The sequence below is a fragment of the Aphidius gifuensis genome, linkage group LG2 (genome assembly GCF_014905175.1).
Source record: "Aphidius gifuensis isolate YNYX2018 linkage group LG2, ASM1490517v1, whole genome shotgun sequence".
Classification (NCBI taxonomy): Eukaryota; Metazoa; Arthropoda; class Insecta; order Hymenoptera; family Braconidae; genus Aphidius; species Aphidius gifuensis.
In genome coordinates, this window is record NC_057789.1 from 29,282,163 (window position 1) to 29,300,694 (window position 18,532).

Below are 18,532 nucleotides of genomic sequence, written 5' to 3' on the forward strand. Positions count from 1 at the left end.
AATTTAATATGCAAACAAATAGCATGTTTTGAGTTAATGATAAATTGATTTATTCTCATATGTTTTACAATATTAAATGAATTAATATTCAGTATATTCATGTCGCTTGATAACACAATGTTTATTCCACGTGTTTTGTCTACACTGTCATCATCCTTTTTTGCTCCATTTAAATTCACTCTATTTCTCTCTAGCCAACAATCAATATTCTAAGTAAATGTCTTGAAAATAAATCAATAAAAAAATAAATAAATAATTATACAAAAATTATCATTGATTATAACAATCGAGGTAAAGCCGGAATGAACGCATTTTTTTCTAGTTTTTTATTTATTTATTTATTTAACAAACGTAAAGCTGGAAAATTTTGAAAATTACATTTTTTAAAAACTAAATTTAACTCTCGAAATTATATTTAATTTTAGTTTTAACAAAGAGATTTTGTAGTTTGGGCTTGATTCCAAATACCACCCTGAGGCTTAAAATTTTGTCATATATGGCTTAGAGCACGTGTAAACTTGTGCGCATGATATTCCTTGTATAATTTGCAATTTCTTGTGGTGCAATATGCACGTTTCCATGTGCATATATACACACTGTACATGCACATACCAATTGCAATATATATCCCATGTAAAATAGGTGGCATTGCACTGCAGCAGGTGAACCACAAGGTCTCTTTAAAATTGTTATTATTATATATGTGCATATAAAAAAAAAAAAAAAAAATAGGTTTAGTCTTAAAAGATTTCTCTCTAGTTTCTCATATATATATAGGCTTGTATTACTGATGTGACTCGATTTCAAATTCCCGATATATATATGTACATGCAGTACTGAGGGATTAAGCTTTGATTGTTGCATTAGTATGCATTGACTAGGCTATCGGTTAGTCTTTTACAAATTACAATATGCTGATGTTACAGTACAGCTCGACACTATTCTCCCCTACTACTATTTATTTTCATTTTTATTTTTTATATATCTCTATGGATATTCAGCGGAATAAATCTCTTGCTGCCGTTTTATGTCAATAGATATATTTTTTATTACAAAATGTATACTCTATTTTTAAATAATTATTTTTTGTAGATTATATTTTAATATCCCTTGAGGTTTTACTTGGAATAACATGGTTATTTTATTTTTTAATTTATATTTTTTTACTTTGATGAAAAATTCATTTCGTGGAATTATTTTTATTATAATTTTATATTTTTTTAAGAAAAAATGAATTGAGGTTTTTTTAAGTTTCGTGGAGGGAATCAAAGGAATGAACGTTTTAGCCAGTGAATAAACAAATTATGCCCTTGGGTATCGATATTTAATGAAAATGTATTTTTGAGTTGAATTATTTTGTAATTATAATTGAAATTTTGAGAAAATTAAAAATGATGTATGTATAATTTTTATTGTGATTTGAATTTATGATGAAGCCAAGTGCTAAGGGTGATATTTAATTTATTAACTGGAATTATTATTCATTGAACTATCAACGTGTGACAATGTGATGATCATATTATTTAATATTCTAATCCTTTGATTTATTTTATCCTTCTTTTGTTATTTTATTAAAAAAATATTTTGATTTATTTTTTTTTATAATCTTTTATGTGTAGAGTCTAAATTTAAATATACATTTTTTGTTTTAAAAATATTAAAAAATATAAAAATATATGTGTAAAAATTTTATGAGCAAAAAAAAATATAAAACTTTTTTTTTGATTTACAAAGTGCATTTTAAGATTTTTAAATATACAAAAAAAAATAATAAAATGTAAACGTGTAACCAGCTTGTAGAATAGTTAAAGAGGTGTAACTTAATTTAATTAGAAATTTTAAAAATATGGTATTTCTTTGGCAAATAAATTTTCAATGATCATTTACTTCAGTAAACCTTTGGAAAATATCCAGCAAAAAAATACAAACAAGTCAACATAAAATCAGAAATTAATTATAAACATTTTAATTAATTTTTCATAAACACAATTTTATTCTTTCATAAAAAAAAAAAAAAAATGTTAGTTTTTATTTTAAAAATATTTTATAAAACAAAAAAACATTTATATTGTCAAGCTTGGCTTTATTGTAACAATCCAGCTCATTCAAAAAATGTTGCATTAATGTAGTTGCTAAATTAAAAATAATAATAATAAAAATAAAAAATTGCATTGTGAATTTATGTACTGCTGACACATTTTGTTATAAAAAATGTTTAATCTTTATTAGTGCATAGAATAAAAATAAAAAAAATAAATAAATCTTATTGATATTAACAAACTTTCTCACAAATTATTACTAGTTTGTTAGTTATGCAAGCTTTTAAAAGAATGTCTTAATATTTACTAAGAATAAAAAAAATTTATCGTTTCCTCTGTTAAACATATTATTTAATTGTCAATCAAAATGTTTCTATAAAAAAAAAAAACAATTATTTATACAAGTTATTTATTTACAGATGATTGTCCAAATTGTGTTGATGAAAATGCTGGTGGTCTTGCAGCACCATCAAGATGGACAATGCCACTTTTAAAACTCGGTGAAAAAAGATATTACCTAGGAATATTTTTCAAGGTAAAAAAAATTAATTTAATTTAATTCTAAGACAATGCAAAACATGATAAACTATTTCAATTTTTATGATAAAAAATTTCTTGGAATTTAAATCAAATGATAAAAGCTAAATACTTTTTACTTGACTAACAAATTCTTTTTTTTTTCATTTGTCATTTGCATTTATGGCCATGAGCAATGCCACAGGCTAGACAAAAATTTTTGTATTATCTTGAATTTCTGTAAATCAATACTCGGATAAATTTAGTCATGAAAATCTAGTAAAACGACGTTCAACCAGTTTATTTTTTTTGTATGAAAAAAAAAGGAGAAAAAGAAGAAGAAATAAAATAACTTTCCCGATGGCATTTCATTATTTCGTAACAAGCTAATACTAACTATGTTGAATAAATTTTTATTTTCATTATACGACACTGAAGTTTATGAGTATATCTATGTAAATAATTTTTATGTGTATGCTCTTCTTATTTTATTATTTTTAATACTGTACAAATTTATTATATAAGCTATGAAAAAGATGTTATTTAAATTTTTTTAAATCACAATTAAATTCCTGTCTTGTAAAATTATAATCATGATTTTAAATAGGTTAATTTCATTTTTATTATTGCTTTATTAAAAATTTATGTGTTTATTGTATTAACTGTTGAGATTTAATTGATATGGATTTTTGAAATTACAGGCAAATTGGTACAGAGCATCGCAATATTGTAGATATCATGGTATGCACTTGGCAAGTATATCATCACAAGAAGAAAATGATAAACTTGAAAAACATATTAAAGAATTTGGTCTTGCTCATGAACACTTTTGGACATCTGGCACTGATCAAGCTGAAGAAGGAACATTTTTCTGGATGGCTAATGGTAGACCTGTTACATTTGAAAATTGGAATGTTGGTGAACCAAATAATTTCCGGTAATTTTATCTATAAAAAATAATTTTTTTATTTAATTAAAATATAGAGAATACTTAAATTATAAATGAATATTTAAATTAATCAATATTAGATTTTGTATTTATTTTTTTTTTCATAATGAAAAATGATTGCTAAAAGTTGATTGATTAATTTATTTCTATTTATATTTTTCATGTGAAATTAATTATTTTAATTTATTCAATTTTATTAATAATAATAATAATAATTTTTAGATATGAAAATGGAGAAGAAGAACATTGTCTCGAGCTTTGGAATCGTGATGGAAAAGGTCTCAAATGGAATGACAGTCCTTGCAGTTTCGAAACATATTTTGTTTGTGAAGTTTCATGATTATAAATCTTGAAAATTAAAATGAAAAAAAAAAACACCTGTAATTATAGTTAGACAGTTAAATAAATAAATAAAATAATAAATTAAATAAATGAAATAATAATTCTATGACATACAAATTATTATCTTGTTGATATAACAGCAATAATACACCAAAGTATAACAATGAATATAATAATATGTTTTAAAAATAATAATATAAAAATATTCAAGTTAATTTGTTGTTCACAATTATACTACATTATTATTGTTGACAATGTAAACATATTTCTGTAGGATAATAGTCTAGATGATGTATATTAATTGCTTGAATAATTTATAACGATGTATTATTATTATATCTTTCGTGTTGAATTTTGTTAAATTAAATTCGAAAAAATTAAGCAATATATTTCACAGTTTGTGTTTAATAAATACACATAAATTAAATATTAATTAAAAATTTTAAATATGCTAATGATAGATAAATAAATCTATTGATTTAAAAAAAAAAAAAAAATTGAAAAATAAATTAACACGTAAAAAATGTAATGTACATTTGAGTGTATTTTTTTTTTTTTGTTTTTTTTTTTTTCATAAAAAAATGTCGTTTACGCTCGTGGTAAATTGCTGTTTGATTTGGTTTTTTTTTGTTAAATTTTTTAAATGGTATTTTTATTTTAAAACTCTACAACAAATGGAGTTCGATGATCATTGATTTTTGTTTGTTTGTTTGTGTTAAAAATATATGTGTATAACAATGTGAGAGTGGGTTAAAAACAACCTAAACAATATATAATGAAAAGTGCAATACAGCGTTACGAGTGTTGCGAAATCTCTTTACTGGGTTTACGCTTGTGAATACAAACCCTTTTTTTTTTTTGCTTTGTTATTTAGTACAACTGATGAGTTTCATTGCTTCACATCATTCTCATCTTGTTTTTGCAGATTGACAGAATCAATTAGAACAACTTGTTTTTTCATTGATTTTATAATTAAAAAAAAATTAATATTTATAAATCGAATTGTATATTGTTAAAAATTAAAAGCTAGTTGTCAACAAGAAAATACTATTTAAATTTCATGTAAAAAAATTAAAAATACAATAGAAAGCTTAACAAAAGACTCAAACAATTTAAAACAAAAAAAAATAATATAAATTAAATATTAATATTTAAAGTTTAATTTAAAAAATTTAATTATATTTTTTTTCTTTTCTCATTATGATTACTTGAAGAATTAATTAGTTAAATTTTTTTTTTTTTTGAATTAGTAAATACTCTATATCGTTGGATTATTTAAAAACAAAATTCAATTTATCTGATACTGGCAAATTGGATTAACACATGATCAACAAACAAAAAAAATATTTAAAAACTAATAATTGATAAAAATATTAATCTAAATAAAATAACAATAAAAAACAATTTTTTTAATTCAAATTTACACTATAAATAAAATAATATAAAATTTATTTTTTTCAATATTTAATTTAATTACCTCTTTTGGCTAAAATAAAATAAAAAAACAAAAAAAAATTATTTAAATAAATAAATTAACAAAATGAAATATTAATTAAACAATTCCAATAATTAATTAAATTATAATTATTTATCTTAATGGTTTCTATTTGAATTTTAAATTTTAGATCTACACCATTTGCAAATGATAAAACAGGATTTTTCCTTGCCTTCAATCGGTATATTATTATTATATTTTTTTATTTATTTTTTTCAGAAAACATGTCTCATTGGGAAAGTCATAAGAGAGAGTAGGAGTTATGTGGCGATCATGGCAGCCATATTTATCAGTGAGGTGTCAGTATTTGCTCAATGTGACGTGATTTTTTTAACTCAATCTTGGGTGTGGATATAAATTTATAGACTTTTATAAATAATACATAAAGTAAGAATAATAATCTATTACATGCATGATCAATACTCAAAAAAACACAACAACAATATACCAAAAAAATTAATAAATAAACAAAAATAATAAATATTGGTAACACAGGTGAATATTAGTCACGTGGTGCTCCAGTCTAATGTTGAATTGTCACTTGATTGACACCAACATTATTCACAAATTTCTTATCAAAATATTATCATTTGTTTGTCAATATATTTGTACATGTAAATTACCTACTTTTTTTTTTTTTTTTTATTATTTATCAATAATTTTAGCTAATTAAATTTACAATCAAAAATTAAACAGAATTTGATGTATTTTTTTTTTTTTTTACCTTTTTTTCTATTTATTTTCCAATTTATTTTTCATTAAAAGAAAAATCTTTGGCATTTAGGTTAACTTGCCATTTAAGGTTACACCAGACAAATACAGTTTTAAAATATACCCTCGAGGCAATTTTTTTTTTAACTTCCCATCTTTTTTATTTCACAATATAATTTTCTGTTAAAAACCGTTATTTTTTAACTTAACGACAAATACAATTTCATTAATAAAATTCATTCATATTCAACTAAAATAAATAATTAATATTTAAAAATATATATCAAAACAATATTAAACTTGTATTTTTAAAATTCATTTACAGGTAACAATTGCGATAAGAATAAAAAGAAAAAAAAAAAAAAAACAAATCAATCAAGATGCCGAAGTCGGTGAGTAATTTTTATTATTTCAAAATATAATATACTAAGTTTATATAATTTTTAAAAAAAAGTAAAAAGTTGTCTTCAGGTATGTGTATGCTATAGTTTATTAACAACAATATCCTGTAGTAAAAAATTTAACTACAGTTTCATAAAATCGTGTTTGAAACCCCACATATTTCCCCACACACACACGTAATTTAATTCTTACAAAATCACACACATTGAAAAAAAAAAAAAAAATATATACCTGCGTGACAAGGGGAATAAAAGTAGAAAAAAAAAAAAAAAAAAAATTGGTGGGAGAAATTCGCGTTACTCGGAGCGAAGAGACGCCAGTTGCACTTGCCCCCTTGGCCCACTGTTGTATTGTTCGACTTGCGACCGACCACGCCCGACGCCGGCGTGCGTTAACAGTTTTATCAACATTATTTAAAAAAAAAAAAACAATTATATTGTTTAAACAAATTAAAATACATCCACGTCTTAGTACGTTTATCAATTAATTTGTGTTGTATTTCCATCAAACAACAACAACAATTTAGTGAATCAAATTTTGTGTGTTTAAAAAAAAAACATCAATTGTGTATTAATAATATTAATTTTAGTGAGAGGATAAGTCATCAAACATGGTGGCTGGATCAAAGATGGTAAGCTGGGGAATTTCCGTGTGTTATTTTTTCCTGTTGAAGATTTTATTATTTTACCTTTCGCTTTTTTTTTTACCTGTTTTATTTACTTGTTTTTTTTTTAACACTAAATTTCGCGTTAATTAAATTATATATAATTTTTTTTTTAATGATAATATTGTTATTATTTTTTTTTGCGTGTGTATGTGTGTGGATTTCTTGTCGAGGCAAAATGCGAATGAGGCTGCTGTGCTAATGGAAGCCGGACGTGGTCACAGGTCGATCCGTTGGGTTTTTTTTTTTTTTTTGAATTGTATGAGAAAAATTAACTGATGCACTTTGATGTTATCGGGTTCTAATTTTTTTGACAGACAGAAAAAGATAGTTTTAAAAAATAATGATGTTGATGATGGTGGTGGTGGTGGTGGTGATGATAATTATGGGTTCCAAGAAATAAAATTAACGTTTGTTTTACCTGAGGGAAACCGGCATTTTTATGGTCCTCGTTTTATCCGGCCTACATATACCGGGTGTTCATTTATAACCGAAAAATTTTATATAAATTTTTCAATCACGAGTTGTATTATGTAATATTTCATATATTTTTTGTGTACAGGAGTATATAAATATTATTTGTTTAATTTTATTGACAGAATCTCGTGTTTAATCTGATGGTAAATAAATATTTATCTACTTACTTTTGTGAAGGTCATGATGACCATGGCACAAATTAAATTACATTGAAAAAAAAAAATACATTTAACAATGTTCTTTAATAGAAGAAGAAAAAGAAATAAAAAATGTTGATATTACCTGTGAATTGATTGATTAATTGTTTTTACAAATGTAATGATTATTGAATTTAATTTATAGATGAATGTGAGGGTAACAACGATGGATGCCGAGCTGGAATTTGCAATCCAGCAGGCAACAACTGGCAAACAATTATTTGATCAAGTTGTCAAAACAATTGGTCTACGTGAAGTATGGTTCTTTGGTCTTCAGTATACTGACATCAAGGGTGATCTAACATGGATCAAGCTTTACAAAAAGGTAAATTTATTTCGACATTTATTAGAAAATTTTCTACAAGTTAAAAATCATTTACATTTTATCATCAAAGTAACATCAAGTAGCTTGATTATTCAATATTTTTAAAAAATAAAAACATTTAATTTTTGTTTTATCCATAACGAATTTAGCTACTCTGAAATAATTAAAAAACCGTAAACAATATCTTCATCAATTGAACGGTTATTTTTTTATTTAAAAAAATTGTATTTTTTAATTTTTTTAGTAATGATTTTTTTTAGAGAATAAATTAAAAAATGCACAGATAGTATAATGATGATTTGACCTCATTAGACCTTGATGTGGTTGAGTTGTCTGTATGATCAAGGATCAGCTTCATCATCATTTTTTTCTATAAGAAATTTTTTTTTTTTCTTAAATTTATTTCTACAAGTTTTTTTTCTTTGCTATGATCTGCGTCATGGACGTATATATTTTACCCAATGATCATACGACACTGCAAAAAATCGCGTCATTTATTCTTGAGTTATAAAAAAAAAATTAAAAAGAAAAAAATTATCCACGCGGAGACATGACAAACAGTGATGTCATCGTGTCTTCCGTACCATCTTTGTGTGGGACTCGCTCGAGTAATTCAAACTGTTTAGATGCCAACTTTGATTGAGACTAACATCCACATGATAACTCTATTTTTATTTTTATTTATTTATTATTTTAACATCAATTTGTCAGTATTATTATTTTTTTAAAAATATTATTTAGATTATATAAACAAATTCCTTTTATGGAAAAAAAAAATTACATTTATCATACGTGACTTGTTTTTTTTTTTTTTTTATTTTTTATTTTTTTTTAAATTAAAAATAAATAATATCAATTTTGACCGTGAAAATTATTGTTTTTTAAATGTTATTATTTTATGTCTGGACAGTTAAAATTTATTGATGTCAAATTCAATGATAATTTTTATTTTTTTTTATTTTTTTTCAAATATATATTTTCGTCATTTTGACAGAATTGATTACGAGAATGTTTTGTATTATTTGGTATGTGGAAAATAATAAATATATTAATGCAACATTGACGCAACCTTTTGAAAATAATAAAAATAAATAAGTAAATTATTAAATATTATAGAATGGCCCTTGTTGATTTGTAATTTTTATTTAAATTGTAAATGTCAAATTAATTTTTTTCTTCAAAATATCAGTGTTTGACATTTATGATTTTTTTATTTAATCAATAATATATATCAATTTGAACAAATTATAACTATTGGCTATTGGAAAAATTCATAGGATCATAGGGAAATGTCAATTTAATAGAATAATAATTTTTTTTTATAGAAAAATTAAAGGGAATTATTTTTAAAATTAAATAGAAAACAAAAACAAGGCCCTTGACCAATGAAAAATCATAAAATAATTATAAACAATAATGTCACAATAGCAGCATAAATTTGCATGACAATTGAGTTATTTTAATTAAACTTTATCATCATTTAAATTAAAAAAAAAAAACATTTTATAAATAATAATTTAATTTTTAATTTATCACTTGTAGTTTGTAATTTAAAAATATAATAATATCATTAAAATCACAGTAATTAACAGTAGATAATCACTAAAAATATCTATTTAAAAAAAAAAAAAAAAAAAAAAGTATTTAAAGCTTTATATAAAAAGAAAAAAAAAGTAAATAATTAAATAAATTTCACGCAGCCGGAAAGTGTTATAAAAAAAGTCGTTAAAAAAAAGGTCAAAAGAAAAGTAAGAAAAATGAGAGGATATTCAGATTCAGACACAGATGATGAATACGATGGCGACTTGGTAAGATCACAGCCTTAAAAAACAAAAAAAAAATAAAAACCAACAGTTAATAATTAGGTCAACTAAAAAATAAATATAGATAAACAAAAATTAATTAATTTTTAGCTTCTATTTTTGAATTTATATTCTTTTTTTTTTTTTTTATTCCCTGTTGATTATTAATAATTATTAATTTTTTTTTTTGTTTTTTATAATCCAAGGACAGTTTAACAAATGTGCCAACAAAATTTACATTTGGTATTCAAAGCCATGTACATATTATAACAATAAAAATGTCAGCAAGTTTGATAATGATAATAGAATTTATTATAATTTATAACACTCTTTTTTTTCTTCTTTTTTTTTTTTGTTATTAATTTTTTATTACAACACAAACACAACACACAAACAGCCTACTGTTATGCAAAATTATTTCCATTATATTGTATTTATTTTTGAAATTAATTCTACACTTGTTGAATTTTTTATTTTAAATTTGAGAGACAAAATTATATGTAATTTTAGAATTTAAATGCGTGTATGTAATCATCACTTGGATAATTTTCTTCAATCAATTTTGTTGTACAATTAAATTTTTTATTTAGTATATTTTATGCTTTATAAAATAAACCAGTTAATCATGATAAATTAAATTTTTTTATTAATAATTATCATAGTTGAATAATATTCACAAGAGTATAGAAAAATCCACTTGTCGATTTTTTCCAAGCTTTCACTGCTCTGTATTATGTCACGATAATTTTAAGTATACATGAGTCACCTGAATACTTTTTGATTTTTGAATTTGCATGTCTTCCTTATGTTGTGAAAGTTGAATACATATAGACACATAATTTAATCGATTAAATTATTTTCTATTTCAATATTTAAATTACAATATTTATCGAAATTTTTTAAAATATATTTTTTCTCTTTATATATAATTCCACGAAAATTAAATTAATATTAATATATGTTAATATATATTATTATTAATTTAATCATATTATTTGTTGGTTAATAAAAATATTATTTAAATATACATTACACATATTTCAATTATTTTAAAAAAATAAACAGTGACTCATTTTACTGACACACATTTAGTTAATCTTTTCAACAGACGTGCACGTATATTTTTTATATATTTTTATTTCTTCATAATCAGTCTAAAAAAATATTTATAAATATATATTTATTGATAATATATATTTTGTTGTTTATTTAGAATTATAAATTTTTTAAACGACTAAAAAAAATACATTAATTAACGTTTTTAATTTTTTTCTTTTTCTGGGTTTTTAAAATTTTTTTTTTCTTTTAAAATTTTTTTTAAAGTAATGATAACAGTACTTGAATTTAATTGTTTTTATAAATTTTTTTTCCTCTATAATTTTGATAACATAGCTCTTATCATTTAAAATAAAAATATCTTTATTTTTTGAAAAATTATTAAATTTATTTCCTCAAAAATCAACAACAAAATAGTAACAGAAAGTAGAAAATAAAAAAATGATGAATTAAGTATGTTTATTGGAGAGATGGCCTCGATTATTGTCGATGATTCGAATAGATTAAAAATGCCACAGGTGCGTTCTCCATCAATGGACTATGGACCCTTGCGCAATTTCAAACAGACTGTAGCAAATGAGAGAAAAAAAATACTAAAAAATTCTCAATAAACTTTATAGTAATATTTCTCTCTTAATTAACAATTTGTTGAATTTATTTTGCTAATATTTCCAATGATTCCTGTAGACATTTCTCAGCTCATGATGAATCAGATGAATCAATTTTATCAATCAATTATTCAAGTTGACAAACGTATTTATCCAGTAAAATTATTGTTGGAAAAACTAGTTGTATTATTTTATTTATAAATAATTATTATCTTTTTTTTTTTTTGTAGTTTTATTATTATGATTTAATCAGAGGAAGTAGCGGAAGTAATTACATAGTAAAAAAAAAACTACGAGGACGAATATATTCGTCCTTGATTTACCATGACATTTGTAAATGATTTTTTAAAGTATTTATTATTTTTAGTCTTGATATTGGTAATTATTTTATCTGACACTTTAAGATAAATTTAAAATGGAATAATTTAAGTAATTATTACATGTACTTATAAATTAAACAACAAAAATTAGCAGTGTTGTTTGACACTTCCTGTCCAAGGCGTGATATATGTATTAAATTTTTTTTTGTTATTAAATTTGAAATATATCAGGGTCAATATTTAGATAAAAAAATAAATGATATGATATTTTGTAATTTTACAAAATATAAAGCTAATATTACTGTATTTTTTTTTTGCTTCTATTTTTTTTTTTTTTTCTTTTAATATTTGTTGACTCATGCAAACCGGAAATGCTAATCAACTGAAAGAGTGGACTTTCCTTCTTCTCCAGGGTAAGATAAATAATAACACGAGTTTGTAGTTAAATATATATATTTTTTATTAAGGAAAATATTTGCAAATATATTAACTGTTTTAAAATTAAAACTGCAATGATAATGAAAGAGTTGAAATAAATTTAAAAGAGGTAAATAAAAATAAATTACAGGTGTTACAATGCAGTCGAAGAAATATCTGGCATGTAAGAAATTTAAAAAAAAAAAAGATTTGTCGTTTAATACACCTCATTATTTGTGTGTCACAAGCAAAATATTTATATATTTTTGAATTTTTTACATTCACAATGAACATTTATTGATGAAAAAAAATTATTTTTCTTATTTTTTTATAAATGAAATTATGTATTTTTTATAAAACACGCTTTTAATTTGCACTTTTTAATAAATGTAAAAAACAATTTACATTTTTACATGATGAAAAAGTATTTAAATTTGTACAAGCACCTGTTTGTTTTAAAATTAAATGATTATTCATATTTATTTACAGGTAATGAGTCAAGAAGTTAAAAAAGAAAATCCACTTCAATTTAAATTCCGTGCCAAATTTTATCCTGAGGATGTTGCTGAAGAACTCATACAAGATATTACTCTGCGATTATTTTATCTTCAGGTATGATGAAAATGTTGTCTTGTTTATTCGAAAACAAAAATATTGATTGATAATTTTTTTGTTTGATAGGTAAAAAATGCAATTTTAACTGATGAAATATATTGTCCACCTGAAACATCAGTTTTATTGGCATCATATGCAGTACAAGCAAGACATGGTGATTTTCAAAAGGCTCTTCATGTAGCTGGTTTTTTGTCAAATGATCGTCTTCTTCCTCAGCGTGTTATGGATCAACATAAAATGAGCAAAGACGAATGGGAAAGTTCAATAACAACATGGTGGCAAGAACATCGTGGTATGTTACGTGAAGATGCCATGATGGAGTATTTAAAAATTGCTCAGGATTTAGAAATGTATGGAGTTAATTATTTTGAAATAAGAAATAAAAAAGGAACAGAATTATGGCTTGGTGTTGATGCACTTGGTTTAAATATTTATGAAAAAGATGATAAATTAACACCAAAAATTGGTTTTCCATGGTCTGAAATACGTAACATATCATTTAATGATAAAAAATTTATAATTAAACCAATTGATAAAAAAGCACCAGATTTTGTATTTTTTGCACCACGTGTTAAGATTAATAAAAGAATATTAGCATTGTGTATGGGCAATCATGAATTGTATATGCGTAGACGTAAACCAGATACAATTGATGTACAACAAATGAAAGCACAAGCACGTGATGAAAAAATTGCAAAACAACAACAACGTGAAAAATTACAATTAGAAATTGAAGCTAGAGAAAGAGCTGAAAAAAAACAACAAGAATATGAAAAAAAATTAAGAAGTATGACTGAAGAAATGGAAAGGCGGCAAGATGAATTAAATAAAGCTCAAGAAATGATTAGACGTCTTGAAGAACAACTTAAACAACTTCAAGTTGCTAAAGAAGAACTTGAAAATCGTCAAATGGAATTAACAGCAATGATGGAAAAACTTGAACGTTCACATGAAATGGAAGCTGCTGAACGTGCTAAATTAGAACAAGAAATACGTGCTAAACAAGAAGAAGTTTTACGTATACAATCTGAAGTTGAAGCTAAAGATACTGAGGCAAGAAGATTACAAGAAGAAGTTGAAGAAGCCAGGTAATTAAAACAACCAAAAAACAAACAAAAAACAATCATCAATAGTGTCTTTATTATTTTTATTTATTTATTTAATTATTTTGTTTGTTGTAGACTTCGACAAGAAGAAGCTGATAAAGCATTCCAAGCAAGTACAACTCCATCTCATCATCATGTTAAAGAAAATGAAGAATGTGAAGAAGAAGGTGATGATGAAGTACCAATGGGTGATGTTACAAAAGATCTTGCAACTGATGAAACAATCATTGATCCAATTGAAGAACGTAGAACACATGCTGAAAGAAATGAACGTCTTCATGATCAACTCAAGGTAAATAATCATCAACATTATAGCAAAATAATTATCATTTAATTTTTATTTAATTTAATTAATATTTTTTTTAATTAGGTATTGAAAGAAGATCTTGCTCAATCTCGTGATGAAACAAAAGAAACAGTTATGGATAAAATCCATCGAGAAAATGTTCGTCAAGGTCGTGACAAATACAAGACACTTCGTGAAATTCGTAAAGGCAACACTAAACGTCGTGTTGATCAATTTGAAAACATGTAAATGTCAAATAACAAAACAAAAAAAAAAAAAAACAGAAACAAAAAAGATACAATCTTTTTTAATTTTAATCTCTGTTTTAAAATCGATCTAGCATGTTTTTTTATCTTTTTTTTTTTTTGTATTAATACAATTTAAAAAACAGAGGTCAATTATTAAAAACAAAAAAAAAAAAAAATCATATAATAACCAAACTCAAATGAAAAAATAATAAAAAAAAAAAAAATAGTAATTTTTATTTTCCTAATAAAAAATGAATAATAAACTTGATTTATTATATTAATAATATTAAATTCTATCGTGGGAAAAATAATAATAATTTAACATCGCATATCAGAGAATAAAATAAGCAAACTTAATTAATAAAAATTATTCAATGAGATTTTTTTACATCTCAATTAGTCTGCCCGGTTGTTTTTTAATTATTTTCAAGTCTTTTAAAAAATATAATAATTTAATATCCATTTATTTGTTTAAAGAAAACTCAATGAAAAAAAGTCCAATAAAAATGATAAAAACATGTAAATTATTTTAAAAAACATCACTTAATTTTTTTATTATTTTCTTGAAATATACTCTGATAATTTGTTGATTGTTGGCTAATTAAAAATATGCCCTGGCAGGCCTGCCTTGAACTATAAACAAAAAAGTAAATAATAAAGCTTAAATTTTATAAGAAAAATAAAATAAAATAAAAAAAAACGTGGCCTTTTTAGTGGGTAATTAGTTATAGCTTAGGGACTAATCCACCCGGTGGTGGTAATGTCTTAATTTTTATTTTGTTTATTTTTTTTTTCCCAAATATTTTTTGAAATATATATTTTTTTTTTCTCATGATATTCCATGGTCAATAGACAACTTGTTGAGTATAAAAGCGAGCATGAATGTAAATGCAAAAGCTGAATGTTACAATTGTACTTTAATGGTTTCAATTGAAGCCAAATAATTATTTTTTAATAAAATATAATATTACATTGAATAGTTATCCAGCGATATTTCTCTATACTTATCATTGTCATTTGTTTTTTTAATAAATAAAATAATAATAATTATTTAAAGAATGAGAAAAACAACAAACAAAAGTATTTAAAATATTTTGTTTAAATACGTCGAGTTTATTTATAAATAAGTATCAACAATTGAAACATAAAAATACAAAACAATCAAAATTTATCAATCACTATGAATGATAATATTTTATAATAAATTGAATGTATATTTTACATAACTATGAATGGATATTATACAAAAACAAAAATGAAAATAAAACTAATACGTTTTTGATTATTATTACACTCTAGTTTAAAAATGTTATTATTACTTTTATGATTATTATTATTATTAAAGTTATTTTAAATACACGATTGAAGATGAAAAAAAATACTATTTATTTTTTGATTGAGTTTTAATTATTTTTTGTGTTGAAAAATAATAAATTGAATTTTGTTTTTTATGAAAATTTCAGAAATAGAATTTAAAAAAAAGGTAATAGAAAAATGTGGTTTTGTTATTAATAATTTTTATTTATTAATATAAGTGGTTTTTTCGTAGTTGAAATACTCCAAATTTAAGATTATCATAAAGGCTAAACGAGAAAAGAAAATCTTGATTAAGATTATAAAATTTTTAAAAAATAAATGCATCTTAGTGAATTTTTTTATTTATTTCTTTTTTATTAATTGAAATAATTTTTATAATATAAATTGATTATTATTTAATAATTCATTGCCATAACATTTGACTGCAATAATCTTTGACACGAAAATTCTGTAAATATTTCTGTTATAAATCTTCTCCTTGATATTCAGTTCATATGAAAATACTAAAATCAATTGGATGAATTTTCAGAGAAACAAATCCACCAGATGTTTTATCAAGTTGTCCTTTATGAAATAATTCAATACCAGCTAGTGGTGCACTTGGTTTAGTTGTGACTTCTTGAAGATCAATAAATGGAAAAGTTGTTTGTGATGCATCCTTGATCAAGTCTGTTACTCCAATTTTAATATATTGATTATCCATTGAATCTTGTACATTTTTTTTGAATTTGAGTGGATTGTCAGGTTGATCTAATATCAATTCAGTTCTGTAATATAAACAAAATGTTAAATTAAATATAACAATTTATTATTTTCAATTAATAATTTTATATATTTTATATTACGGTTGTGTTTGTTGTTTATCATAAGATTTCCTGGTCATCATTTTTCCTGTGTCATAATTAAATTCAGCATAATTTGTATCAATATTAAAACAACGTTTTTCGTCTTTATTAGTATTGTTAAAATACATTGCATTAAATCTCACACCTAAAATTGAATAAATTAATAATATTGATAATGCTTCTATTGATGTTATTGTGATTTAAAATATTTACATACCAGTTAATAAATATTTTTCATCGAGAATTAATTGTTGCAGACATATTTTATCAGCAAAGTTCATTTGGATCGTTCCAAAGTCTCTGTCTGCTATCAATGAATGTCGTGTACCATCTGGATAAATAGCAACACTTGGAAAATTATTTTGATATTCAAATTTTGGTAGTGGTATCCATCTTTCACTTGTGACATTAATGTTTCCCAATGGCAAGAGTTTAGCCTCTCTCAGCTGAATGTGAATCATTCGATCTTGAGCAACAAGCCTTGCACCAGTTGCAACCCTTTATTTAAAAATAAAAAACATTATAAAATAAATTAATTAAAATTAAAAATAGTTGGTATACTCAACATGTCATCACTTGTATTGGACCACATGTAACTGAATGCTCGAATTGTTTTGTTGTTGGTGTCAAGACGATCATCAACACATTGACAAATACAACCACGACAAATCTTTGAAGCCCATGATGGTAACCACGTCAGAATATTGGTTGATTCTATTAATTTAGTTGAAGTACATGATGTACTTGCATTACCATAATAAACATTATTGTCCTTATTTTTAATCCAATCATAGTGTCTACTTGAAGAATCATTCTGTGAATATTAATTTCAGTTAAATTTTTATATTATTAATTTGTTTGTTGCAATTATTAATCAACTTACTGATTGACAAACTTCATAGCTGGCATCATTTTTACAACCAGTAATTTTACCTTTACAAATTGTTTCGTATTTTTTGCAATTATTTTTTTTTTCACATTCAGGGGTACTTGTAACAATATCACCACAAAAATTTTCACATGTTTCTTTATTTTTTGGTTCAAAAGTTTTTTGATTTGTTACAAATACATAGACAAGGTTTTCAAATTCAGCATATGTTACATCTAAAATTCAATAATAATTAATAAAAATATTTTAATTTACTATTTTTTTTTGTTTTTTTAAATTTATTTTCAATCACAAATGACTCAACTCAATAAAATATAATTTAAAAAAAATCTATTTCATCAATGACTCAACAATATAAAAAAACGAGTTTAAAAAATTATTTTTTTAAATTTATAAATAATATACCTTTTTTTTGTTCAATTGGATCACATCGACGTATAAAATTCGGCATTACTTGAAGTTTATTTTTAAATAATTCTGTGTATTCATTAATTTTTTGTGTTAATGTGTTTTCAAGCTCTTGAATTTCTTCAGTATAATTATGCCCTATAAATTCAGTTCTCCACATGTAGGCAAATGCCATAACAGCCGAATTTTTTACTACATTATTAACAGTTTTATGGTACAATGAAAATATTTGATGCTGTGGTGATAACTTCATGCCACACATTGTCATAATATTTCTCTATTAAAAAACAAAATTAAAAAATTTTATTTGTCAAATTAAATTAACAAAAAAATAACCAATTTTATTACCTTAAATATTTCTTCATAATTGTCTAATAACGTTTTTTTATATGGATTGTTATTTTTAAAAAATAATTCCGACATTTTGTAGGAAATATGTTCTGGATAATGGTCCATTTCTGATATTATTCTTTCAATTTCAGCACCAATAAATAATGT

General features: G+C 23.2%; 3 protein-coding genes across 6 annotated transcripts in view; 2 read left to right on the forward strand and 1 right to left on the reverse strand.

Annotated features, from left to right (window-relative positions):
• The window catches only part of LOC122850166 (low affinity immunoglobulin epsilon Fc receptor-like), a 36,462-nt gene extending 32,432 nt beyond the window's left edge, over positions 1-4,030 (forward strand). Inside the window, exons 4-6 of the mRNA XM_044149238.1 lie at positions 2,459-2,574; positions 3,257-3,492; positions 3,727-4,030. Coding sequence (XP_044005173.1) covers positions 2,459-2,574; positions 3,257-3,492; positions 3,727-3,844 — 470 coding nt within the window. The 3' untranslated portion in view covers positions 3,845-4,030. The remainder of the gene's footprint in view (positions 1-2,458; positions 2,575-3,256; positions 3,493-3,726) is intronic.
• A 1,566-nt stretch (positions 4,031-5,596) lies between these two features.
• On the forward strand, positions 5,597-15,558 carry LOC122850115 (moesin/ezrin/radixin homolog 1). 4 transcript variants are annotated; one of them, XM_044149140.1, is made up of 8 exons: positions 5,617-5,728; positions 6,378-6,444; positions 7,938-8,117; positions 12,293-12,316; positions 12,810-12,932; positions 13,002-14,023; positions 14,117-14,333; positions 14,412-15,558. In XM_044149140.1, the coding sequence occupies exons 2-8, from the start codon at positions 6,433-6,435 to the stop codon at positions 14,574-14,576; spliced, it is 1,743 nt and encodes a 580-aa protein (XP_044005075.1). In that variant the 5' UTR covers positions 5,617-5,728; positions 6,378-6,432; the 3' UTR covers positions 14,577-15,558. The 4 variants fall into 4 exon arrangements, with proteins under 4 accessions (XP_044005077.1, XP_044005075.1, XP_044005076.1 ...); XM_044149142.1 differs by lacking the exon at positions 12,293-12,316 and having other exon boundaries at positions 5,597-5,728; XM_044149139.1 differs by lacking the exons at positions 5,617-5,728; positions 6,378-6,444 and adding an exon at positions 6,630-7,085.
• A 169-nt stretch (positions 15,559-15,727) lies between these two features.
• On the reverse strand, positions 15,728-18,532 carry LOC122850126. Its single transcript, XM_044149156.1, has 6 exons — positions 18,032-18,532; positions 17,621-17,841; positions 17,304-17,551; positions 16,955-17,235; positions 16,738-16,882; positions 15,728-16,659 (listed from the first exon to the last, which is right to left on the reverse strand). The coding sequence occupies exons 1-6, from the start codon at positions 18,300-18,302 to the stop codon at positions 16,383-16,385; spliced, it is 1,443 nt and encodes a 480-aa protein (XP_044005091.1). The 5' UTR covers positions 18,303-18,532; the 3' UTR covers positions 15,728-16,382.

What these genes read in the sequence shown, in the direction of transcription:
- LOC122850115 (XM_044149139.1), top strand. Translation starts at nt 7,065, where the DNA reads ATGGTGGCTGGATCAAAGATG. An exon ending in TGGTGGCTGGATCAAAGATG is followed by an intron (nt 7,086 to 7,937) that starts GTAAGCTGGGGA and finishes TTTAATTTATAG; the next exon opens with ATGAATGTGAGGGTAACAAC. An exon ending in GGATCAAGCTTTACAAAAAG is followed by an intron (nt 8,118 to 12,292) that starts GTAAATTTATTT and finishes ATCAACTGAAAG; the next exon opens with AGTGGACTTTCCTTCTTCTC.
- LOC122850126 (XM_044149156.1), bottom strand. Translation starts at nt 18,302, where the DNA reads ATGACAATGTGTGGCATGAAGTTATCACCACAGCATCAAATATTTTCA. An exon ending in TCCAATACAAGTGATGACAT is followed by an intron (nt 17,236 to 17,303) that starts GTTGAGTATACC and finishes TTTTAAATAAAG; the next exon opens with GGTTGCAACTGGTGCAAGGC. An exon ending in GATAAACAACAAACACAACC is followed by an intron (nt 16,660 to 16,737) that starts GTAATATAAAAT and finishes TTTATATTACAG; the next exon opens with AACTGAATTGATATTAGATC.